At 46.1% G+C, this 27,368-nt stretch overlaps 1 protein-coding gene across 1 annotated transcript in view; it reads right to left on the bottom strand.

The window, feature by feature from the left end:
• Window positions 1–2,878: 2,878 nt before the first annotated feature.
• Window positions 2,879–27,368, bottom strand: part of LOC139227999 (synaptotagmin-6-like) — a 193,588-nt gene continuing 169,098 nt past the window's right edge. Inside the window, exons 5-9 of the mRNA XM_070859150.1 lie at window positions 23,736–23,856; window positions 13,252–13,423; window positions 11,615–11,744; window positions 10,438–10,461; window positions 2,879–2,950 (exon numbers count right to left, since the gene is read on the bottom strand). Coding sequence (XP_070715251.1) covers window positions 2,879–2,950; window positions 10,438–10,461; window positions 11,615–11,744; window positions 13,252–13,423; window positions 23,736–23,856 — 519 coding nt within the window. The remainder of the gene's footprint in view (window positions 2,951–10,437; window positions 10,462–11,614; window positions 11,745–13,251; window positions 13,424–23,735; window positions 23,857–27,368) is intronic.

The following is a 27,368-nucleotide window of genomic DNA, read 5'->3' as shown; positions in this document are numbered from 1 at the left end:
TTCCCCACATCGGTGACCCTGGGCACAGCTGTACCTGCTAGGTGTGCACTGAGAAACTGCACACCAACAGCCTGTAATCGTCCAGTCACAATGTGCAGTTTCCCAGTAGACTCATCCAGTTGAGATTGTGCTAAGAGCACCGGAACCAAAGGTAAAACATAAGCTTAAAAACAATTAGGTCCATATTAACCTCCGATACACATCACACGTGGGCGCAAGCAATTAGTACAAACTGCGCATTTTAGAAGAGGATTTAATAATTTGTTTTCTCAGCTCAGTACATGCAATAAAGACCTGGCCTGCTGCTCTATTATAAACCTACAGTGTTTCCTCAAATGTCAGAATTGGTTTTTAATTCAACAAATGAAGCAAGTAAAGAAAACACAAAAAACTCACTGCAGAACATTACGAGTCTGCACTGCAAGTGGAACCTGCTTTCTGTTTTTTGATTCATAGAAACATAGAAAATAGGTGCAGGAGTAGGCCATTCGACTCTTCGAGCCTGCACCACCACTCAAAATGATCATGGCTGATCATGCAACTTCAGTACCGCATTCCTGCTTTCTCTCCATACCCCTTGATCCCTTTAACCATAAGGGCCACATCTAACTGCCTTTTGAATATATCTAATGAACTGGCCTCAACAACTTTCTGTGGTAGAGAATTCCACAGGTTCTCAATTCTCTGAGTGAAGAAGTTACTCCTTATCTTGGTCCTAAATGGCTTACCCCTTATCTTTAGACTGTGCCCCCTGGTTCTGGACTTCCGCAACATCGGGAACATTCTTCCAGCATCTAACCTGTCCAATCCCGTCAGAATTTTATATGTTTCTATGATATCCCCGTTCATTCTTCTAAATTCCAGTGAATATAAGCCTAGTCGATCCAGTCTTTCTTCGTATGTCAGTCCTGCCATCCTGGGAATCAGTTTAGTGAATCTTCGCTGCACTCCCTCAATACCAAGAATGTCCTTCCTCAGATTAGGAGACCAAAACTGTACACAATATTCAAGGTGTGGCCTCACCAAGGCACTGTAAAACTGCAGCAAGACCTCCTTGTTCCTACACTCAAATCCTCTCGCTATGAAGGCCAACATGCCATTCGCCTTCTTCACTGCCTGCTGTACCTGCATGCCGACTTTCAATGACTGATGAACCATGACACCCAGGCTTCGTTGCACCTCCCCTTTTCCTAATCTGTCACCATTCAGATAATATTTTGCCTTTGTGTTTTTGTCACCAAAAGGGAAGGGACGGGAAGCCAATCCATTTCTAATGTGGATTAAAAAATAACAGTCAATGTAAACCAGGGATTGACTTAAGGAATTTAATTAAATTCTTCAGGCAAGAAATAGTTTTGGTGAGAGAGTAGTAGAGCTGAGGTGGGACTGGATATCAGATTGTGGATTGTCTATTGTATTTTTAAATAGGAAAATAAATATGAATGAGGTAACAGCTGATAGTCTTTTTTAAGGGATGCATTACATCTGAAGCACCTTCAGTAGGAACAGAACCATTTTTCATCTTTTAGTTGAATCTCTTACTCATATTTTGTCAAATTTCAGAGAAAAAATCTAAACATACAAATTACATCCATAAAATGTGAAGACAAATATATGAAGCCTCTCCCAGCTTTGCTTTATCATAACATTTTTTTTTAAAAGCCAGTTTTAAAAGTGCTCTTAATCAATCACTTTCAATCCAGCTTTCTTGAGCTAGATAGATTCAAACCACATTGGTAGAGATTTAAATGCAATGTCTGTGCACTATACCCACTATTCCCCTGGGATAACAACAACAACTTATATTTATATAATACCTTTAACATAATAAAATGTTCCAAGGCGCTTCACGGGAGTGTTATCAAAAAAAAGGATAGTGCTGCACTTGAACGTTAGGACATTAGTTCTTTTCTCCAATGGCAGGGGGTTGGGCTGAACTGAAGTGCTATGGGTTCAATACCTGACCTTAGCCACTGCAAACACTCCCTCCGTCCTGGCCAAGTCTCACTGCATAGAATGAAGTGCAGTAGAACATTTCATCGTAGTTGAGGTTGGGGAGGGGAGGTCCACACAACCCCCTGAAGAAGCATACCTTCAATTAACTGATTCAACAATGATGTTATGCACGTAGCTAGGTTTGTTTACTCATGAGCACCCAATTGTTCATCAATTTCAGTAGCCCACTAAATATATGGCAACCTAAAGCCAGAGCCTTTTTGTTCTCTTTGATGTAGTACATGGGGTAAAGCATTACCTTTTAAGTATGTTCTTGCCAAATGAAAATTTAAGTGATTATTTTGCACAGCAAGAATCCTTTCCACACAATAAAAACAATGATAATGTTGTTGCCGAACTAATATCTTGGCAGCCTGAGATTGTTGAACTATTGCGAGTTTTGATCCGTGATAAGTCTATAATTTGGTCTTTTATGGAACTGAGAAACTATTGACTGTACAACAAGGAAAACGGTAATGCAAGTTTTAACACAGGCCAGCATCATTTTAGAGGCACCTTACTCAAACCTGTGTATTGGTCAAAGCTGCTGATACAGACAAATTAAATTTCACACGTTACCGACAACATTTGGTTCCATTTTCTCTCCCTAGATCAGAACACAGTGTTCCCTTGTGCCTCCCCCTTATTTACACCTAAGGCTTGGCTCCACAATGATAATCCTGTCTCCTTCTTACACAACTTCGGAAAGTCAGCCAATTTTTGGATTTGCTTTCTATCCAAGCAGGGACAAGCTATCTCCATGATACTTGTGTCCACTTTGCTGAGTATAATGTAGTTTTCCTGTGAGGAAAGAGACTGAACTACTGACATTACATTATGTTCAGAACACTGAAGGATCCACAAAATCTCTCGGCACCGGAATTCACGGTGTTGATGGAGGTTTCGGAGATGGACAGGACCCTTGGCTGTCAAAGCTGGCAGTGCGGCCTTGCCACTGAAAAGAAAAGGCATAATATCCTTGTGTTACTCTCTTATTGAACAACAACTTGCATTTATATAACGGCTTTAATATAGAAAAACGTCCCAACGCACCTCACAGAAGGTGTATGGAAAATGGGTGCTGAGCCAAAGAAGAGATTAGAGGGGCGACCAAAATCTTTCTTGAGGGTTTCAAAGGAGGAGAGTAAGGTGGAAATGTTTGGGAAGGCAATGGCTGTAATTGAGGGTACCGACAGCACGATGCTTCTGAGGCTGAGCAAAGAAATAGATGTTCCATCAAGTGAGTCTCAAATGTTATTTTTCAATCGTAAAACAAAGATGGCTGTCACTCAGCCACTGCTTTGTCTCATTTCTTTTTGAAACAAACTAAAGTTACAAATTGGTATTTAAACAAATAAAGGGTTTATTATCATAATGCCACTGCAGGGACATATTCTGGAGTATTACTTTATAGACAGTCACCGTCTCCAAATTAAGGCTGGACTTTCCAATTCACTGTTCTCTCTGGAAGAAATATCTGGGGTGGGACTTTCAGTCACCTGCATGATTTTACTCTGCCTCTGCTGAACTTTGTGGGGTCAGACTCATCATAATGAGACTGGGTTTCAAACACTAAGAAAGAAGAAAGACTTGGATTTATATAGCGCCTTTCATGAGCACCGGATGCCTCAAAGTGCTTTACAGACAATTAAGTACTTTTTGGAGTGTAATCACTGTTGTAATGTGGTAAACGTGGCTGCCAATTTGTGCACAGCAAGCTCCCACAAATAGCAATGTGATAATGACCAGATAATCTGTTTTTTTTATGTTGATTGAGGGGTAAATATTGGCCAGGACACTGGGAATAACTCCCCTGCTCATGGGATGTTTTACATCCACTTGAGAGAGCAGACGGGGCCTCGGTTTAACATCTCATCCCAAAGACGGCACCTCCGACAGTGCAGCACTCCCTCAGCAATGCACTGAAGTGTCAGCTTACATTTTTTTTTTGTACTCAAGTCCCTGGAGTGGGACTTAAACCCACAACTTTCTGACTCAGAGGCGAGGGTGCTACCCACTGAGCCACAGCTCACACACTGCTGAGCCACTAGCGGCACGACATATTGGGAACTCACCTCTGGTGGGGCAGGGAATTTGACACTGCTGCAGCATTTAAATAGCTGCGGCACCTTACAGGGGCAGGCCAATCATTTAAAATCTGGGAGTGAGTACTTCAAAATAGTGAAACAAAAAGAAGATAGTCTCCTTAAGCGTTGCAGCAAAGTACAGAACATCTCTGAGAAAATATTTGGGGCAGAGGGACGGAGGCCAATGAAAGAAAGAGTCTCGGCACAGTGGAAGGAGGTAGTCTCGGCAGTCAGAGCAACCTCCACAAACCCCCGCATAGTGCCAGAAGGTGGTCAATAACCTCACCAGGGCAGCTAAGGTGTGGGAAAGCAGTCCAACAATGCAAAGTCATAAAATTGTGTCCAGACATCTTGCCCTCATAGTATTGAAGAACACCTACAACTTACCAGCAATGTGCAGGAGGTACCACTATACCCTTCACAACCGCTTCCTTCCCCTGCAAGTGTGCCTTCATTCACAGCCTAAGACAAAGGGAAGCATTAAAAGCCTCACGATATGTAGTTGCTCATTTCCTGCACCTCTCATCCCCCCTCCACCGCTCCCCCCTCTACCGCTCCCCCCCTGCCCCCCCCCCCCCCCCCACCCCCCACATTAAGGAATGCTTACTGGCACCTGGCTTACATTCCATATGATTTTCACATTATTTACCTTATTCTTTATGAAGAATATGAACCAGAACCAATGTCAGAGGAAGGCGACAAGCTGTGCCCCCCGACCTCCGACTTCTCACCCCATACGAGGAGGAAACCCTTGAACATTTTGGCAGGCAAATGGGAGAAGGAGTGGGAGATGGAGAGGCAGAGGGACCGTGGCTGATACAGGTTGGTCGTACAATTCATTATCTCATTTCTCGTCAGTTCCTGCAGGACACACATAACCTCCATATTTTGGAGTGAGCCCTCACATGAGTGGTATTAATCCCATCTCGGAGTCAGAAGGTTCAAACCCCACTCCAGACGTTCCTAGTGAGTGGAGACCGGCTCCAGCTCTGAATTCTGAGTTGACATCCAGTGTGGTACTCGCAGCCGGTGGGTGTGGGTGGCTCCCACTCATCACATGTGTTGTTGGAGCCAGTAATCCTCTCCCGCTGTATTGGACTATTGGCTGGAATAAAGAAGGTTACGGATACAGAAGCTGCGTTGTCACCACGGCCTGCCAGACGTTTAGTCAGCCTGCGAATCCTTCCACCATTTCACACTAGCGATAGAGTGTGAAGATATAAAAACAACAATAACTAAAATTTGCGATATACTGCAAGTGGAATGGCCAATGTGCAGCAAGGTGCTCCTCCTTTTGTGTCCTCCTAGCACCTGTCAGACCAACAAACAGAAGAGGAGCAGCAAGAGGATGTTAACCCCCCACCCCCCACGTATTCAGGTCCTACCATCAACTCTTTACACAAGCCACCGATCATCTTCTCCCCTCCTAAGCACCATCCCAGTGACACCCCCACGGTGAGGGAATAGTTAAGGAGCCTCAGAATAAATCGCAAAGCATGACTGGGCACAGGGAGATGGGACTTAAGATGAGGCATCGGATGTTGTTGTTTATGAAGTCAGGAGACAACTACCCTCGGTGGAAGGACTTTGGGACCCCGATCTCCATGCTCATGTTTTTAAACGAGCGATGCTTGTTGAGCACACAGACGTACAGCAGTGGGGTTGGTGCCCCAGATGCACGGCATGTGATGGCTTCATTGGAGCAATTCACTAATCACATCTGCTGCACCATGATGGATGTGTGTTCAGGCAGCCCTGAAGCATGCGGCAATTCCAGAATTATTTGTAACAGTGGCACCCAACAGAGAACCTAAAGAGTCATATCTTCCAGCATATCAGCTGCAACTGTTGGCATAGACCTCTTGTGTACCAGTGTGGAGAAGGCTGTCTCTTCTAGATTGCAAGCAAGTAGGGCTGTAATTCTGACACGTATCTCTCAGGGCTTCAAGATCGGGCACTTTTCTGCTGATCAGTGGTCAATCAAAGTCCAGGTCCAATATTAGTGGCTTTGCAGGTGTGCGCTCCCATGCACTGTGGATGCTGAATCACTGAATATATTCAAGGCTGAGATCGATAGATTTTTGGAGTCTAGGGGAATCAAGGGATATGGAGATCGGGTGGGAAAGTGTAGTTGAGGTTGATGAGGTCAGCCTTGATCTTATTGAATGGCCGAGCAGGCTCGATGGGCCTGCTCCTATTTCTTATGTTCTTATGATGATGCTGTCTCTCAAGAAAGTACCATGTGTGTGTGTGTCCTCCCAGCAACCAAAAGCTGGCCAGCCAGGGCCAGGCATCTCTTGGTGCCGCACAGGAAATGCAAGTTGCCGCAGATCGCTCTGGGGCCTCAGCTGCCCTGAGACGAGGGGCACCTCCGTCTCCAAAGGCTCATGGTAGCTTGTTGACTTTCCATTAAAAACTGTGGCCACACTAAAGTTGAGTGTTCCCACATTTGGCTCGGTGGGAAGTGCCTTGGATTAGGCACACGTTGAAGCAGGACTTTCAGGATTCAAAAGGGAATTGGATGTCTACTGGATGAGGAAACCGCTGTGGGGTTATGGGGAAAGAGCAGGGCAGGTGGGACTAATTGGATTACTCTTTCAGAAAGCCGGCACAGGCTCAATGGTCTGGATGGCCTTCTGTGCTGTAAGATTCTATGATTCTTGAGGGGAGTGCAAATTACTCTGCATGGTCATTAACCAAGAAGTTTTCATACTTTAAACTTTCACCTCCTTCTATAGTTAGTTCTGCCGGTCAGCTGACCGAGCCTCGCTGGACTCCTCCTCTGTACCAATGCTGCCCACACAAGGTAGAGGCACAAAATGTCAGGAAATCAGATGTTTGACATCTTGATGTGATTTGAACTGATAAAGAGATTTATTATTCATATTTTGGGGCTGGCTATTACCAAGGAAGTCAAACGTAAATATAAAACAATGCAATAAACCATGTGGAAATGAAGCCCTGGGGTTACATGGAATTGCACAGAAGTTACAACATGGCCAACCAGACAGTGTTGGTGTTTATACTCCACACGGGCAATAGCCCTAATCCCAAGTGCTCACCCTGTTCCGAAATCCCTTCATCCTCCACTTCCTTCAATCACCTATCAAACCTATTCTTAAATGTTGACATGATCTCTGTTCCAATCATTAACTCAGGTAGTGCATAAATAAAGCCGCCCTTATTTGGTCAATTCCAGCTTCCAGAAAATCGAGTGGAAAGTCTCTCGGACAGGGAGGTGGTATTATACGGCCCTGCCCATTTCTACACCTCCCAACTCCCAGAAATTTGGTGGGAAAATAGCTGAAAATTCTGCCCTGAAGACATTGTGATCTTGCGGGGCACTTTACCCTGTGTTTATATCGGGGACAGTTGGATGATGTAAATGGGAATATGATAATGTGATACCATCGCTGATCGCAACATACTTCCTTCGTATTAAAAATAATTTTCCGATTCCTCTGTGTTTTTTTTACAAGCTCAGACATGTAAAGAAAAAAAATGCATCAAAAATCTCATGCTAGAGCAGATGCAGCACGCATGGCAGCTCTCGGTTTTCCAACCCTCCGGGGTTACTCTGGAATCTCCAGGAATTAAAGACTCATCTCCAGGCACTGCTGCAAGCAAGCCAAGAGAAAAATCATCAAAAATGGTGCTTTTTAAAAATAGTCGTTGAACACGTTTGTTTACTAGTTATAATAATATTGGACATGTTGGGGGGTTGGTGGGGGGGGGGGGGAGGTTATTTGAGTGACAGTCAAGAATCAGCCAATCGGGTAATGAAGAGTCTATTCGCTTTCCGATTGGTGTAGGAAGTCGGGGCACCATGGGGATGGACATGTCGGGTGACCAATGGCAAGAGTGTGGGGGCGGGGTAGTTGGCAGAAGGAGGTCATGTGATGAAAGCTCCAGGAATATGTCCAATCAGAGTTGGTGATCCGAGGCAACACTGAGTACCGTGGCCAGTTTGGGGAATTGAAACGAAAATGAGACATTCAAACACGAGGCAGTTCAAAGAAGAGCCAAGAGTCTGATTCCTGGCGTGAGAGGACTGGGTTATGAGGAGAAACAGGAGAAACTAGTGCTTTTCAGCCGTGAAAGGAATCAACTAGAAGGGACCATATAAAGCTATATAAGAAATGGAAAGGTATAGGAAAGGTAAATGTAACCTCTTTTACGAACCACAATTCGAGGGAAAGGGAGGGTAAAAGAGAGAACTTTAGCTGGTTTAGGCATTGAGAGGCTGCACTTTTACTTTATTTTAATACAGACAAAAGTTATAATTGACTTGAGGAACCACCACTGCTCAGGCCTCATCTTAAAATGGCAGATTAAGCCCCGATGATGTCATTGGAGCCAGACCTGCATAGTTTAAAAGGACCCCGCAGGCTTGGGGCGGCTATCCTTGCCGCCGGAAATTTAAAATTGTAGTCGGATAGATGGGACGGGGACAGAGTGGGTGAATCCCCTCACACTCATTTTAATTGTCACACCCCTCTTTGCCCCCACCCCCCTCGCCCAGCCAAGCAGGGGGAATTAAAATTGAACCCTAGAAGTGGGCTTGTTGGATTTGACTGAAACTGAATCAAATCAAAGAAAATTATTCATGTCAGATCCACTAGCCACATCTTCCCCTGAAGTCATTTAGATTTTGTTAATTTTAGGCAAGTTTAATGAGCAAGGTTGAGCCCCGTAGATAGTCACTGCAGTCAGTAATGAACTCAAACTCTGATGTGTTTAGTATTTAATTAGAAAGATTTGTTCTACTTTATTAAGATAATCAGTTGGAAATCCATATAAGTATGCTTTTCTAATCAAGCCCCATCAAGTGTATTTTTTAATTATTCTGAGATTAACAGAATTAAGGTAGATTTATTATTCTTATTTTGGGGCTACCTATTACCAAGAAAATCAAACGTCAGTATAAAACAATGCAATAAACCATTTGGAAATGAAGCCCTGGGGTTACATGGAATTGCACAGAAATTACAACATGGCCAACCAGACAGTGTTTGTGCTTAGCCTCCATACGGACAATAGCCCTAATCCCAAGTGCTCATCCTGTTCCGAAATCCCTTCATTTCTCACTTCCTTCAATCACCTATCAAACCTATTCTTAAATGTTGTCATGATCTCTGCTCCAATCACTAACTCAGGTAGTGCATTCCACAGCCTCATAAAAAATGTTTTTCCTGCACTCTATCCTAAATCGTTTGTTTAATTGTGCATCTATTTCCCCTCGTCCGAGACCCTTCAGTAACTGGATTACATAGAAACATGGAAAATAGGTGCGGGAGTAGGCCATTCGGCCCTTCGAGACTGCACCACCATTCAATATGATCATGCAACTTCAGTACCCCATTCCTGCTTTCTCTCCATACCCCTTGATCCCTTTAGCCATAAGTGCCACATCATATTGCCTTTTGAATATATCTAATGAAATGGCCTCAACAACTTTCTGTGGTAGAGAATTCCACAGGTTCACAATTTTCTGAGTGAAGAAGTTTCTCCTCATCTCGGTCCTAAATGGCTTACAGGGATGATGGGTGAGCAAGACTTGGGACACGGGCAGCTGAGTTTTGGATCACTTCAAGTTTACGGATTGGTTACAGGGCTCTGTCAATGCATTGGAAAGCAATGAAATGGCCACCTAATTAGAGTCATGCATTCTGATGTGTTACTTGGGGTGTTTGTAAACCTGCTGTTACGTCACATTTACTCAGAGCCAAACTGTATACCAGTTTAGGTGTTATTAAGTTGCTGCACCAGTCTTGGGAGACTGATACTATAACCAGCTTCCTGGCCTTGGCTTCTCATTTACTTTACCACCCGGTACTATACTCCGGCTGGAAGCCAAATCCAGTGAATCCAATGGAACTTCGCAAGATCCACAAAGAGGTGAGGCTCTGCTGCCTTTGTTACCTCTAGGCTTAACTATTCCAATGCACTCCTGGCTGGCCTCCCACATTCTGCTCTACGTAAACTTGAAGTGATCCAAAACTCAGCTGCCCATGTCCTAACTCGTACCAAGTCGCGCTCACCCATCACCCCTGAGCTTGCTGATCTACATTGGCTTCTAGTTAAGCAAAGCCTCAATTTCAAAATTCTCATCCTTGTTTTCAAATCTCTCCATGGCCTCACCCCTCCCTGACTCTGTAATCTCCTCCAGCCCCACAACCCCCAGAGATGTCTGCACTCCTCTAACTCTGCCCTCTTGAGTATCCCTGATTATAATCGCTCAACCATTGGTGGCCGTGCCTTCTGTTGCCTAGGCCCTAAGCTCTGGAATTTCTTGCCTAAAACTCTCTGCCTCTCTACCTCTCTTTCCTCCTTTATGATGCTCCTTAAAACCTACCTCTTTGACTAAGCTTTTGGTCACCTGCCATAATTTCTCCTTATGTGGCTTGGTGCCAAATTGTTTGTCTCATAATACTCCTGTAAAGCATGCTTTACTACGTTAAAGGCACTATATAAATACAAGTTGGTGTTGTTGCCACAAACCAATATCAAATGTGGATCAGGCTGGGGACCGAGTTAATATCTATTCATACCCAGCCTCCACCTTCACACGCAAATGAGCCGATGTTTTAGAGCAGAACGAGCTATTTATTCTTTCACAATTCACATCAGTGACAACAACTTTTATTGAGGAACTTGGGTAAAGGCCTGTAAAGTATGACAGCACCAAAGCTGAAAATAAAGTAGAAGAGAACTCAAGATAAATCAAGTAGTGGTTGGATGATGCCATACTTGGTTCTTAAAAGCTGAAGAGAGTCGGAGATGGGGACATGAGCAGCTCCAAAGTTTTGATGTCTCAAGAATAGAAGGGCGAGGGTCAGAGATGATGCACTGTCACAATTTCAACACTGTGAAAATCAGCGTGTAGAACAGAGGGTATTCGGTGCCTCGGAAATATCACGGAGACAAAGGTACAGCAGTGCTAACTGCAGTCGTATCGTTAAAATCGCGAGGGGAAGAAAAGTGGTGATGGGGTGAGAGGTTGGAGACTAGGTAAGAGAAGGATTGGCCTATGGACTTCTCTTGTACCCTATCCGGAGGTGAAGACCAGACGCTCGGAGAGCCTCCCAGATATGGGAGCAGAATTGAAGTCAGAAAGGATTCAGACTGAACAGAGAGTTAGAGATGCTGGGGAAACCAATAGGGAAAACTTTCACCTTCAACACCTGGGCAGCAATCTGGCAGAGCGGATCAACCGGCCGTTGTATAGCCAGCCAAATGTTCAACTAGCAGATCCCTGCCCAGGTAACAATTACACCAAATATGTTTACAATCAATATTTTCTACTACTGCTTTGGAACGCACACAAAAACAGTCCCTTTGGACATAACATTCATTAGAGCTCACTAGATTTAACCATAACATGTAGATTTATCATTTCTACTATAGTATATCAGGAATCACTGTTTACAACTTTTGTATTCAACTATAAGACTATGTATAAAGGATAATGACTCTATCCTTGGCATGCATGTTTTGTACACTTACCACAAAGCAGCCTGAAGTTCGCTTACCTCCACCAATGGGTGCCAATGTGCAATTGGCTTGCGTGGGTATGCCAGCATCTCATTCCAGTGGTCCCTCCCCAGGCCGTCAGCGTTAATGCCCACACGGCACACTCCAATGATCTCATTATGCCCAACACTGACCATCATGAAGGGAAAGAAACGCTCATTAACATGTATTCCTTCGTGTACCTCCCACTGTCCACAGTCGCAGAGATGGACCACATCTAACCCACGCCAAGAATGAAATGACCCACCTCCTCCAATGGCTCAGTGCATAACTAGATTCCCAACGTGGAACTGGGCCATAGAAACTAGGAAGGGCGATGGGGCGAGCCCCAGTCTGTGCTGAGTTAGCGGATCTGCAGGTCAGCAGTAGGGGGCGCTACAATTGGCTTCAGTGCCGCTGGGCTAGGAAGGCATAAAACCAGCCGGAGTTCCTACTACTGGTTGCTCCCCAGTAGACTGTGCTGGAAAGTGTGTGGATGTTGTTGGAGGAGACAGTCGACCTCAAATGCTTAGATGCACAATCTGGTGTTGCGACTGAAGAATGACATTTGCCTGATGTACCAGAGAGGAGCCTACACATGCACAGCTGCACCCTACATGAGTCAGAACCTTCAAGAACAGAAGAGGGAAATTTGAAGCAAAAGAAAATCTTAAATGAACTGACCTCCACAGCACACTGCAGTGGAGGATATGTTGATGTACTTTTTGATAAACTAACTTCTTGGTTTGTGCCAGTCAGGACATTGATATGCGTTGGTGATAAAGATCCCACATTGTTAAAGGCCAGGCTTCCTCCAGTGACACTTACTGCTCTAAATGGCTTGCTCACAGTTTTCATAATGGGCAACATCTCTCCTATGAACCACCGCCTGCATCTTTTACTCTCTGCCGTATGGATTGAGTATACCCCAACTTTAGCATTCCTTTTACTTCCACAAGGGAATTGGATAAGTACTTGTAAAGGAAATAAACAAACGCTGGGTTGTGGGGAATTAGCAGGCAGTTGGAGTAATTGGATAGGTCTTTCAAAGAGTTGAATGGCCTCCTTCTGCACTATAATATACAATGACCATTAACCCCAATCATAATTAGTTACTCACAGGAGAACACGTAGGGCGTCCCACACAGTATCAGTCAATTTGGAAGGCATAAGTGGCCGATCGGGAGAGAGGTGGGGGTGCGATTGGAAAGACAGGGGGTTTGATCAGGAGATGGGGGGGGGGAGCGGGGGGAGGTGATCAGGAGAGAGGAGGTGGCAGCCGATTGAAGGCCGGCAATGGGCTTTGGCACTGCAATAGAGCCAGGAGGTGCAATGGTATTTGCCTCAACGAGTCAGCATATAGGGTATGAATGCGCACACAATGCACTGTTTTGGCCATTAAAGAAAGATTAACTATGTTTGTGGTGATTTTTACTTTCACTGCAATGATTACCAAAATAATAATTTGCTCCAAGATTGATTTATCATCTGCTTTCCAGTGTCCCTCTCCTGCCACACACTGCAGAATAACAGCTTAGACTGGGGGGGGGATCTTTCAACCTGGTGTCAGAAGAATTCCCCGTGATGTGGTGCTGATTTGAAATGGAATCTGGTGTCTAGTGGAGTGAGTCAGTATTACAGGGGCTCAGGGACTCACCGATCATAGTCCATGACTGAGATCAGCAGGCTGACCTGGTCCATGTTCTCTGGAGGAATGTCGAAGATAATTGCCTCGTTGTAAGTAGGATTTAATGTGTTTTTCTTTATGGTTGTTTTCTTCTTTTTTAACCTCCGGCCTTCACACAGCAAAGACACCTTAACGTAGGGATCTGGAAAAGAAAGCAGAGGCTTTATATAACATGCCTACATTATCAATGGATGGCGTGGGCTTCTGAACAATCCCAAATGGGAGGCAGCAATGTTGCTGTTGCGTCCCACAGTTCAGTGAAATGCAAGAGTGACTCCGATTCATTCACCTTCATGAGCAGAACCCAAGTATCACCCAAAGGCGATCTGTTGCAGGGGTCAGTCTGGCTCCAAATATACCAAAGTGGCAACGTTTTTGGCACGGTTGAATTTTCGGCCTCGTCGCTACTTTTCGGCAGCACGGACCTCAAAGTAAAATTCTGATAAGCTCTTTATGATATGATGCCTTTTCACATAATAGAGTAAACTCTACCAGGCTCTGCTCCCAGTGAGGCTGTCAAACATCGCTTCTTTCAGTGATCCTCTGTGCCCTGCAGTGGGGGGGTTCACTGAACTTCCCAATGAGGAACTGGGATGTAGAATCCGGGAAGGGCGATGGGGCGGGCCCCAGTCTGTGCTGAGTTAGCGGATCTGCAGGTCAGCAGTAGGGGGCGCCACCTCAAACTGCGACCATCAAAGTGGGAATGAAAGTACTATGTTCCGATCTGAGAAGAATTTAGTAGAGTGATTATTCAGGTGTATCTTAACCCCCTTCACTAATGTCCATAAAGAGTTTGCACTTTCCTGCTGTATATTCGCTGATCTGTTGACTGCTCAGTGAACAGAGGACAGTAAACCTCGTTACTAAGGAAAATCATTTGTTAGCACGCTGCTCCTTTCAGAAACTGGGACTTTGTATCCAAAGTTGTGGTATTTGGCCATCAAATTGTGTTCTCTGCATTGAGAGTGCAGAGAATTGGCAGACTCAATTCGCGGGGCTCCAAATTTTCTGGTCATTCAAATTACTCAGCAGAAATTCAACAGCGCAGTGAATGGGACATACTGACCTCCACATCCGATGGTCCAATCCGTGCTTCTGGGAAGCGAAGCTCTGCACTGGGAGTCGCACCTCGCAACATGTGTTCGGAAAGCAAGTTGGTACATATGATATCCTGCAATTAACCCTGTGAATCTCGACTCTTAGCACATGGAACACAAGGAGAGCATCGGAGTAGTTAAGTCTGGGGGTGACGAAAGTATGAATACGAAGAGTTTCAGTGGTGGATGGGCTGAGGGAGGATCAAAGGCAGGGAATGTTGCTATCTTCTATATTTCCAAGAGACCCCTTTTCGATCATCTTTCAGATTGAAGACCCCGATTTTCACAAGTCACTCCTTGTAATTGAGTCCTCTTATCCGAGAGGTCTTGGGATTCTACTGATCTTCATAATCCACTTTAGTTTATAACATCAACAGAACCTTTTGCTTGGCTTACAATTTGTTACAAGAATAGGGGGCCCAAATTCATCAATTCATCGCCCACTGCCGCCGACATTGCTCTTGCAGATCCGTCCGGTGCCACTTTGGAGGTGGGCTGGAGTGGGCGGGAGGGGCGAGCCGCCGGGAACCACCCACTTACATCAGAGGACGACCGAGTGACACAACTGACCTGCCTCCCGTCGAGCTCCCAGATTCCTGCAGGCGGGAGTCGGCGGCAGAACAGGTGTGGATCGCTGCGAGGAGGCTGGTCTGTTCCCGACGGTAAGTATGAAGATCATTGAAAAAAGGTTAGTGAACATTTTTTGATTGGTTTTTCCACAGCGACTTACTTTGATGGGGGTCCCTTGAAGGTCTTCCGATAGCTTTTTAATTTTTTGTTATTGATTTTTATTTTCACGTCTTCGACTCTTCGTGGGCCCGACTCCATCCTCAGCAGCACTTGGGCGGCAAACGCCTCTGCTGTCGAGAATGAGAGCTCCTGCCCGCTGCCACCTAGATTGGCAGCGTACCTCGTCCATTTGCCGCCCTTCGAGGGACCACCTTCATGAATATCCCGCCCAAAGTACCATCTGGTACCTCGGCGGCCATCGGCGGCACTTGGGTGGGCGGGGGCCTTGATGAAAATCGGCCCCTAGGTGCTTACTCCTCATCTCTCACTCCTCAAGAGGATAACCTACCCCAGGCCACTTTGAAAATATCAGAACATCAATGAGCCACTCAGCATACTCTGAATGCTGGTGTTAAACAGGAAGGCTGCTGGTGGCAAGGTATTGATTTTTATAAGCCATCTGTTTATTTACATGCTTGAGCTAAAAATTTAATTTTGCTGCACATTATGCCGTGTTAATGGGACTAATTAACTTAATGTGATGGGATGCAGTTTTACAGAGTAATAGATCATGAAACCAAAAACAGTTAAGGTTCATCTTCTCCCCAGTTCCCTCGTATGACACCTCATGTGGCACACTCTCCTTGGTTGAGAGGGCGAGAGGGTACCAGATCTATTTACTAGGCCTCTGCTGCCTTCCAGAGGCCTTGTGATTAGGTACTTTGGGCAAGGAGAGATCATGAAAGGGAGAACTGATCAGACACAGGACCGGCTGCCCTGTTATATACATGCAGGTATATAATGGCCCAGCAGGCTGAGCGGCCCCTGACCTGCGAGCACAATCGGAGCAGGCCGAGGAGCAGAAGGAGCAGTGTGGCATGGGGTACTTGTGCATGAAACACAAAAGGATAGTATGCAGGTACAGCAAGTGATCAGGAAGGCCAATGGTATCTTGGTCTTTATTGCAAAGGGGATGGAGTATAAAAGCAGGGAAGTCTTGCTACAGCTATATAAGGTATTGGTGAGGCCACACCTGGAATACTGCGTGCAGTTTTGGTTTCCATATTTACGAAAGAATATACTTGCTTTGGAGGCAGTTCAGAGAAGGTTCACTAGGTTGATTCCGGGGATGAGGGGGTTGACTTATGAGGAAAGGTTGAGTAGGTTGGGCCTATACTCATTGGAATTCAGAAGAATGAGAGGTGATCTTATCAAAACGTATAGGATAATGAGGGGGCTTGACAAGGTGGATGTTTCCACTGATGGGGAGACTAGAACTGGAGGGCATGATCTTAGAATAAAGGGCCACCCATTTAAAACAGAGATGAGGAGAAATTTCTTTTCTCAGAGGGTTGTAAATCTATGGAATTCGCTGCCTCAGAGAGCTGTGGAAACTGGGGCATTGAATAAATTTAAGACAGAAATCGACAGTTTCTTAAACAATAAGGGGTTATGGGGAGTGGGCGGGGAAGTGGAGCTGAGTCCATGATCAGATCAGCCATGATCGTATTCAATGGCGGAGCAGGCTCGAGGGGCTGTATGGCCTACTCCTGCTCTTATTTCATATGTTCTTATGTTCTTAGACCACTCCAGGGAGCAGCATGTGCTGGAGCATGAGAGCAACAGCAGTGAAAAGGGACGTCACCAAGGTCCAGGTCGGTGATTGGAGTGTGGGCAGATACTGCAGGAGCAGCGAGCTCGGGGCGAAGGAGCGGCGAGAGATTGTAGAGGGATGTGATCAGGGCCCAGGAGAGGTGCGAGTTCGGGGCTCAGGGGCAGCACACACAGCGATATGTGTGTGCACTAGGTCCATGCAGCAGAGCAGATCTCTAGTCGTCTTGGTTAATCCTTGCCACTGGACCAAGAAGCTCTGTCAAGCCTGGGGTGCAACGGCCACCACATGTTAAAAAAAATCCACGCACAGGCATCTTCCACCCTTCAGGATGTAGTTCGGGACCTGGAATATTAGATCCTTCATTGAAACACCTGTGAACTTCTTGACGTGGAATCAAGTCAGCCTCGACTCGAGGGACTGCCTATGTTCTTAATATTAAAATGGCCCACATCTCTGGGCCAAAATTGGCTATCGCCTGTTGGGGGTGGTCACCTTTCTGAGGCTGGGCACCCGGCGCAGATGTCCCACCCCAGAAGCGAAATTGGGGTTGCCACTCCTCACAGGAAGTGGAGTGCAGTGTCACGCGCTCCACTTCCTCTCAGGGTGGGATCGGGGGCGTGACCGGGCTGTTCGCGTAGCGCTGATGCTTTTTAATGCCACTCCCCTTCCGTTAAAGGGGAGGGACGCCACGAGCTTTGCAGGCCTTTTTATGGGCCTCCAGTACGCCACCAGGGATGAGGGGTGCCGGGCTGCACGATCGCGGCCCGGACCCCATGACATCGTTGGACAATGGCCTGACCGGTGAGTCGAAAAATAATATGGCGGCATGCGGTGCAGCGCAATTCCCCTTTAAGTTCCGCCCTGCGATCGCGACAGGCAGTCAACCTTGCTGGCTGTTGGGTGGGAGTTGGTTCAATATTATTCAAATCCTCCAGATCCCTGACCTTGTCGGGTTTTGCACACAATACTGGTCTCCCCGCCTCCTCCCTGACTCTCCATTAATATCAGGACCGTTAACTCTGTTTCTCTTTCCACAGATGCTGCCTGTTGACTGTTTCCAGCATTTTCTGTTTTTAATATCATTTAAAAACTGATTATCTGGTCATTTATTCCATTGCCATTTGTTGGGACCTGGCCGTGTGCCATTGGCTGCTTGCATCACCATAGTGGACCACACTCCAAAAAGTACTTCATTGGCTGTGAACCACCTTAGGAGGCCTGCAGGCCATGAAAGGAACTATATAATTGGACATTCTTTCTTTCACTGTTTTATTAACTTGCGTATCATTCAATCCAGTACAGAAGAAAAAATAAAATCCCATCACACTGATTTTCTCATCAAATACTTCTCATTTACTGTAAGTTTTTTCCCAGGGATGGATAATAAATGTTAGATAGCATCACGGCAAGAGCTATCACAGAATATTAATGGAAATGTTATACTTTCTAGGGATTGAAGGTTAGAACTGTTTTATGTATTCAGCATCTGTGCCTTTCCGAGTGAGGATTCTTCATACGAATGGAATTGGAGCGAGAGAGCAGATGGTACATCAGACAGACTGTGTACATCATACACTGGGAAAGGCTATTCCGAAAATGTGCATATAAGGGGCAAAACTGCAATTTCATCAGGAATCCGAGCTCTAGGAATTCAACATTATAGCACTGATGCTGTGCCCACTGTGAACACAGGATTGTGGAATAACCCCTATTATGTAATGTGTTCATTGATCAGCTTAAATACGAACAGTAAATCAGCACTAATCTGATCACTTGTGGTCAATAAAGATTTAGCAACCTGTTGCTTTCAAAAGAATGTATCCTACTGGTATTGGCGGGGTATTGGATCTAGTGTTTTCTTATTGAAACAGACTTGGACACATTTTGCGTGTTATGCTGTAGCTGCAAATTGACTATCGAGCTGATGGGCAACGTTCCATTTCGTCGGGGGCGGTTTTCAACCGCCGCTTGTCCATTTCTCATCATGGCTGGGTCTGCTGTAAGACTGAGATTGATCGCTAGGATTAGTCAACATCTCCATTATCATTGCATTATGCGATTACCAAGATGGTAGAAAATGAATTGGATGGACCTTGGTCTTCCTTCGTCGAGTAGTTCCTATGTTCCTATGAAAACCGGCTGCCCCGCAGTTGACAATCAGGGATGCCCACAGCCTGCCTGATGCCATTTTCAGGCAGGCCTACAAACGGGCAAACAGCAAGCCCATTTGTTTTGGGTGGGAGGCTGTTTAAATATGCAAATCGGGTCGTATGCCATTGTAGGACCCCAATTGCAATTTCTGAAGTACAAATTTGTAACAGGCACTAAACACCCTAGTGGAAGACCTTAAAGGGATCCGCTGGTGGCCGTTCCACAAAAGGATACCAAATTTGTAGGATCAGGAGGACCACGGACGGCAACTCTAGGATCAGCTTTTGCAGGCTTTGTTTCTGGGGAACTCGATATACGAGAAGTATAAGTTAGGTTTTTTTATTGTCTCTCTGAAGAGGGAAAGGTAATTCCGATTCTCATCATGTAGCAACATATTTTGGGGCTAATAGCTCTTTTAATAAACATTGTTTAATGACAGTGAAAATAAGTTGTGGTTCGTTAGCCTCAACCCACCCACTCAAGAGTCATTACTCATGTGTGCCCTTTTCATTCTATCAGGTTAATTTCCCCAGACAAAACTGAAAGTTAATTTAATGGATTGTAACAATGATTAGAATTACACTCGGCAAAATTGTCAGTGCATGTGGAATTGTGGAAAATTTTTAATATTTTTTTTAGTGTCATCTCTGTTTTCTATCTGAGTGACTGTTGAACTTATTGAAATACAGCTGGGGAGTTCAACATCTTACCCACTTCTGCTGCCCACTGCTACTTTTAACACTACTTTCGCTTTGATGCATTGCATCAGACACACTTCCTTACAGCTGTGACTTGTGCAGAAGGCAAACAATATTTACTGCCCCTTTTAGAATCGAATATTTCCTATTCTACTACCAGCAAAAGTACCTGTTTTATAAGAAAGAGCTAATTAGCATTTATATATCACCTTTCACTACCTCAGGATGTCCAAAATTGCTTTACAGCCAATTAAATACTTTTGAAATGTAGTCATTGTTGTAATTAAGGGAAATGCAGCAGCCAATCTGTGCATAGCAAGGTCACACAAACAGCGATGTGAGAATGACCAGATAATGTGTTTTGTAATGATGTTGGTTGAGGGATAAATATTGGAGAACTCTGCTGCTCTTTTTGGAATAGTGCCATGTGATCTTTTACATCCACCTGAGAGGACAGACAAGCAATGTTCCCTCTAAGCTTTGGGGTCCACATGGCCCTTTTAATGGGCTGCATGGGCCACTCAATATTTCCGTGCCGCATAGATTTTCTATCGAAAAGCTGGCTCACCGGCTGCACGGGACCTGCAGAACACTGTGCGGCTGTGCAGCTTAAATGGAACATTGTAGACAGGGCCTCGGTTTAACACATCATCCAAAAGACGGCACCTCCAACAGTGCAGCACACTCTCAGTACTGTGCTAGGGTGTCAGCCGGGATTATGGCTCTGGAGTGAAACAGGAATCCACAACCTTCTGACTGCCACTGAGCCATGGCTGATACCCATGCCATTGTGCTGTAACATTGACACTGCTATCTACACAGAGCAATTCAGATATCATGCGAGCTCCACAGGCAGGAGAAACAGAATTCTTCGAAATGATTTCCAGTAACATTTGCACTGGATATTCTCTTGGATTCAATGTCACTGGACTCTCCTGTAAGTCGATCCTATATCCCCTATGATCAGGAAGTTTTGCCATCCAACATCTAATCTTATGATGATGTGACTCAGGAGCAGGGAACAATGAAACCTCTTGCTCTGAATACTGGAAGCTTGCTTGTGTTTCCTCCCCTGGTGCATTTATTAAATCCTCTGATACCCATCTAAAAAAACATTCCTCATGTGTGAACAGGGACAGTGAGTGCAGGCAGGCCTTTTGCCTGTAGGGGCATCACAGCTGTCTCATCTTGTCCTCACCCAATATCCACATTCTCCTCTTCCAGCAGAGACCACTGGAACCCTGGCTGACTTTTCATCTTCCTCAGAGTTAAACTTGACCATTTGGTGTCTGCATGGAAGATTGTATTATATTATTGTACCCATATTAAAGAGAGTTTTAGTTCTAAATAATTGCATTTTGATAAAGGACTGGCTAAAAAAAAAATCCGTAACATGGTAAAAAGGCTGATGTTGCTGGGTAAGGGTTCATGAGTGAGGTGGCAGGACAGTGAGCTGGTGAGCGAGGGAATGTTTTAGGAAAACCCTGTTATCCATTGCTCGTTTGATAGTGCTATTTCAGTTTCCTTCTCCCAACTATGCCCACTTGAATGAATATTTAAATCTTCATCATTGTGTAGCATGTGCTCTCTTTAAGGATGCTTGGCAAACTGTTGGAAAATTGGAATACTTTTCTTTAGGTGCACTGAAGAGTGGGATACCCCCAAAAGGTCCTGGCTTAAGGGAAGAGCTGCGATGTTGAGAGGACCAAAGTGTCAACAGCAAAGCTGTTGGCAGGCAGGGTGCCCTGAGATTGGCTTCAATTAACGACTGACCTGGCAGGGTCAGAGTTCACAGCTGGGCGGCTTTCCCCATCTGCGAGATGCCAACCTGGGTGCTTCCTGATTCTCTCTGCATCACGGCAGTGATTAAAGGTTCCGGAAGCTGCCAATCTCAGCTGGAAGAGGGGGAAGAGCTGCAGCCTTCATCCCTTGGACAATAGAGATAGGACTCAACTGATGACACACTGTGGGCTGGATTTTCGGGTCGTTTGCGACCCAGTTTTTGGCACTCCACAGCAAAAAAATGGGTCGGCCAGCTATTTTTCGGCGGGTCGCGATCCCCCGGTTGGGTTTTGTGGCGGTGCTTGGGAGAGCCGCACCGGTGTGCAACGGCTCTCCTTGAGACACCAGCATGAGTTTCAACTCTCGCCCGACCCGACCCGTACACCCCGAAACACGCCCCGCGGTGACCGACAGGGAAAACACAGCGGCCCAGCCCTGCTGGCGGCAGTGAGGTGGATAAACTGCAAAAAAGGTAAGTTCCAGTGTTTATTTATTTTTTGTAGCGATTTGTAGTGTAAGGGTGTTGGCAATGTTTTGTGAATGTTTGTTGTTGATGCCAGTTCATTGGATACATTCAAGAGGGAGTTAGATATGGCCCTTATAAGGAGATCAAGAGGTATGGAGAGAAAGCAGGAAAGGGGTACCGAGTGAATGATCAGCCATGATCTTATTGAATGGCGGTACGGGCTCGAAGGGCTGAATGGCCTACTCCTGCACCTATTTTCTATGTTTCTATGATTCTATTAGATTTTGTGGGAAATGTTTGGGAGGGAAAGATTCCTACATCCAGTTTGTGCTGGATAATTGTAAAATATGTTTGTGATTCTGAACTTGCTATCGTTTGGTGGCCAGAACAAGCCTTCCCTTTGATCAGGAGCATTCTATGTGGGCATGATGCAAATGATCAGCTCTCTTCCTGGCAACCTGACCCCATTCTACCTCCGATCTAGTGTCAGAAAGTTGAAAAGTCCCCTCTTACCAAAGAAGAATTGCTGGCAATTATAATAAAGTAAGTTCACTTCCAGTCATTAAAGTGGTTTTACAATGGCATTTTTATTTTTAAATCTGCACGTCAGTCACCTCGTTTCTGTAAAATGAAAAGAATAACTGCAAATGCTGGAAATCTGGGTTTTAAACAAAAAAAGGATAGAAATATAAAGCAAATTATGCAGTATCTGTAAAAAGAAAAGAGAGGTTATGACACTTTTAGGTCCGTAAACCTTCATCAGGCCCCAAGACAGAGAAACACTGAAGGGATGCAATTTGGGAGTTTCCTGTTTGGGGCGTTAACTTTTAAAAGTTTGAAATATTACTAATGTTTTCACATTTTTAAAACATTCAGTGTTTGTGATCAAGGAAGGACGTAGAGGGCTAAATCAAGCGCTCCACTTCATTCGTGTGGCGCAAGAGGCAGTAGGTGGAGCAACACTTGTGCAGCGCTGCATCATGGGCCGTGCAACACTGCCACGATGGAAGGCTCCTTTCCTCTCTTAAAGGCAAGGGCCATCGCGGCAGGCTCTGCAAGGGACAAACTTACTTGGTCCCTGATGGCAGCCACGATCCGGCCCGATCAGCCCGATGCACTGCAACAGAATGCCGGGCTGATCGATTGCAGGGGTGACAGCTGGAATTAAAATACTCAAAGGGAGCAATGGTAAGTTTGTTTTACCCACCTCGCCCACCTGGCCTTAAAGCATCGCCCCTGAAGCACCCGGCCTCCCGATGAACGCCTCCTGCAGCTGCCGGTGTTTTCGCCCGGCGATGCTGCAGGAGAAAGAACCGAGGTGTTGGCTGCTGCTGGGGTGATGCGCACGGCAATGACGGGACAATCTTCGGGCGAAGGAGATCGGGGTGCAATGCCGTACCGCCACTGCAAACTTCCTGCCGAATATGGTGGGAGTCAATCTTCTCGCTGCACCTGGTTGGTCAGTTGTTAGAGCCCTTTACCACCCCCCCCACCCCCCCCACCCCCTCAACAAATTTCAGGGCAAGTTTGTCCCTTGCAGCGCCTGCAGCGATGGCCCTTGCCTTTATGGGAGTGAAGGAGCCTTCCATTGTGGCAGCATTGCATGGCCCATTATGCAACGCTGCACAAGTACCCCTCACTAACAGGAGGCGCTAAAGAGGCCAATTTCTAGGCCTAAAATGCCCATTTACCTTTCCGAATTCTGTTCATGATACACACCTGAAATGTCACAACTTGCCTTTTCCCTTTACAGATCTGCTGGCTGAGCTGCTGTGTATTTCCAGCACTTTCTGTTTTTATTCCAGCTCATTTAGCATGGTCTGATGGAGATTTCCAGGCCGGACTGGATAAGTTTTACCTGCAAGTTGTACATTATTAAATGCACAATTTTTATTGAGAAAATGATGCACACTCACCAGAGTAGCCAGTGATGTCCATGGCTTTGAGATTCCTGCATTTGATGACTGTCAGCGTCAGTCGGCCAGCAGTAGGCAGATAGCAGAGAGAGAACATGACTTCCCCCAGGTCCACACTTTCCTTTAAATAGTGAAGAAAAATAACATTAGGTCATGGGTTTAAAGGACTTCGATCATAGTAACCAGACTGGAAAACGTGCCTGTGTAGACAAACTCTGGCATTAGAAGTGAGACAGCTTGGCCTTGATTGAGGCCTTGCCACTAACTGCAGATTTCAGAATGTGGACCTCTTTGGATTGTTGCTCATTCCAACATGCTTTATTTTTGGGTCTTCTGCGCTCCGTTTTTCACCCTAGAGCAGCGGTGGTGAGACATTCTGGCCGGTCGAGCAGCCTCCAGCGACCCACAGTGACCTTCGAGTCCGGTTTAGCGGCGGCGCAGAGCAGCACCGCCCGGAAGAGCTGCGCCGGGTGTGCAATGCCCCTGGTTGCGACACCGGCGCGAGTTTGAACTCCTGCCCGACCTGTCCGCCCCGAAGTGCGCCTTCAGCTGATCGCCTGGGAAATCAGGGCAGTCCAACCATCCCGTCAGCGAAGAGGTAAATAATGGACTCCGAAAGTAAGTGTGATTATTTTTTCTTTCATTTTTCTTTGCGATTTGTGTTGTGGTGGCGTGGACAATGTTTTGGGAATGTTTTTTTTTTAGTTCCACCCCCTGCCCTCTCCCCCAGGCGTCTCTTGGAGCACTCCCGGCCCGGCTCTTTAGCTTGGGATTTTCCCATGCTAATGCCCAAGAGAGGTGTACAACACCTCCCTTAGCGCTGCACCCACTGACGCAGGGTCCAGCTGCCCAAACTCACCTACTGAGGCGCAAACTATTCCCGATGCGCTAACCTTCCCGCCCCGCTGCCATTATCGCCCCAAAAACATCAAAGCCAAAAATCCAGCCCTTATTTTTTGACACTGACTGACTGACATCGCCTACCAATCGACTGTGGATTAGTCCTGGCTAAACATACACCATGACCATGAGTGCTACGTTCATGTTGCACAATATGCCAAGTTGTCAACATTGGGTAAATCCTCGTGGTGAGATTTTAAGTTTCAAGTCAAACATAAACCCGTCCCAAAAACAAACGGGTAAAAGTCATTAACTTGGGCCGAAGGAGATGGCCACCTTTCTCATCCTCTTTCCCACTTTGTTTCCCCTCTCGTCAACAGCATATCTGGCTGTGAGGTAAATGCTGGGAAGGCCCATCCTCCATAATGTTATCTGGGAGAGAAAGCAAGATAACATTATGGAGCTAAGCCTAACCCAGCATTCACAAAAACAGTCAATGAGCTCGAGTAAACCGACAGACTCCTTGATTTAATAGGAAGATTTCACTAGAAAAAACTAACTTGGATCTCTACAGCTCCTTTTATGGCCTCATAAGCATTGACAAAAGTTCAAAGAAACAATTCATAATTCACAATGAATATACATTTCCTTAAGAAATAAAAACCTCATGGGAAAATTGTTCCAAACATAGCTAACAAGAGAAGTTAGAGATAATAAATTAAAAGAAGCAGCTTATAATGTTGACAAAAAGAGCAGTAAGCCTGAGGATTGGGAGGATATTAGAATTCAACAAAGGATGACCAGGAAATTTGATAAAGAGAATATATAGGAGTAAATTAGCAAGAGACATAAAAACAAACTGTAAAAGCTTTGATAGATATGTAAAAAGGAAGAGATTAGTGAAAGTAAAAATGGGTCCCTTTCAGGCAGAGACAGGAGTAAGTATAGCGGGGAATAAGGAAATGGCATTCAATACCTTCTTTGGGGGGAATTTTCACAAGAAAGGGGAAGATGAAAGTTGGAAAAAATCTAAAACCCAACCTCGACCCGCCCACTTTCACCAATTAATCAGGTGGGGGGAGGGGCAGCCAACCTGCTGCCAGGAGGTGGGTTGGCAATTTAAATATGATAATGAGGCCTGAAGCTGTGACTGTAACTCGGGTTTAACTGTAGGTGGCTGGGGATTCCTGGCAGCTGTGAAGAGGTGGCCACAGCCTCTGGGAGCAATCCTTGTGGGCCAGGAGGAGCAGGAGTGCTTCCTCGCGCCCTCCCCCCACCCCACCCCATGCTCCCCCACCAGCAGCTTGCACCCCCCCCCCCTCGAGGTTGCGGATTGCAACTCCCCCGGGACAGGGGTCAGACCCCTTGTGGGGATCGGAACCACCCCCTCCCTGCCCCACCGGCTTCAGGGATTGAACAACTCCCAGGGACCCATCCCAGGTCAGGGATCAGACCCCTCCTGGGGATCGGGACTCTTTCCCCCCCCGCCACTGGTTTGCTCACCTCACGGGCTTGAAGTGGACCCAGCACATTCCTTAATCAGGCTGCCATGCGGGCGGGGAATCCGTCCATTACGTCACACTGAGAGTTACATCCAGAGCATGCACCCAGGACTACCTGGTCCCCCCACACTGTGCGTGTGAGAAATGGGAAATTCCCAGCCTTTATGTTGGTCTTCATGGAAGAAGACACAAAAAAACATTCTGGAAATACTGGGAAACCAAGGGGGCGAAATTGCGTATCGTCCCGTTTAGGGGCGGTAACTTTAGGGAGGCGGGACTTTCTGCGTCCGACGTGGAAGTCCCACCCTGGGACCTAATTTGGGGTTACCCCTCCCCCCCCCGACAGGAATTGGAGCGCAATGTCTGGCACTTCACTTCCTCTCGGGGATGGGACTGCGGTAGTATCGCTCGCATTTTCCAGCGCTACGCGGCCTCTCCGGATAGCGCTGACATGAGAACAGGGCACTCCCCTTCCATTAAAGGGGAGGGCACACTGCGAGCTCTGCAGTGGGGCGAGGGGCCTCCCCTAGGCCACCGGGGATGCGGCGTGCCGTGGCCACAGCCCGGCACAGTAGCCGAGCGCCGGGCTGCTCCATCACGGCACGGAACCCATAGAAAAAATAACGGAAGGCTGGACCGGTAAGTCGGCCGACAGGACAAAATGGCGCCACTCAGCTCCCCTTTAAATTTCTCCCCACGAACGGAGTGCGGCCTAGTTCGCGACACGCGAGCCTGCCGCTGACATCGCGCACGGAAGCCTCATGGGTGCTGCCCAATTTCTGCTGTGGGCGAAAACTGGCCACATGGGACAAAAGCAGAGTGCTGCACATGGCGATGACATCAGGAAATGTGAAGTTGTCCACTTTGGTAGGAAAAATAGAACTGCAGAATGTTTTTTAAATGGTGAGAGATTGGGAAATGTTGGGATTCAGAGGGACCTGGGTGTCCTGGTACACGAATCACAGAAATTTAACATGCAGATACCGCAAGCAATTAGGAAAGTAAATGGTATATTGGCCTTTATTACAAGAGGATTGGAGTATGAGTAAAAGAAGTCTTACTGTAATTATATAGGTCCCTGGTGAGACCGTACCTGGAGTATTGTGTACCGTTTTAGTCTCCTTACGCAAGGGAGGATATACTTGCCATTGAGGGAGTGCAACAATAATTCACTAGACTGATTCTTGGGATGTGGGGGATTGTTCTGTGAGGAGAGGTTGAGGAGAGTAGGCCTATATTTCCAAGAGTTTAGAAGAATGAGGGTGATCTCATTGAAACATATAGGTGGCGA

The sequence above is a fragment of the Pristiophorus japonicus genome, chromosome 17 (genome assembly GCF_044704955.1).
Source record: "Pristiophorus japonicus isolate sPriJap1 chromosome 17, sPriJap1.hap1, whole genome shotgun sequence".
Taxonomy (NCBI): Eukaryota; Metazoa; Chordata; class Chondrichthyes; family Pristiophoridae; genus Pristiophorus; species Pristiophorus japonicus.
Note: the sequence above shows the minus strand (reverse complement) of the source record. Positions and strands in the feature narration are given on the sequence as shown.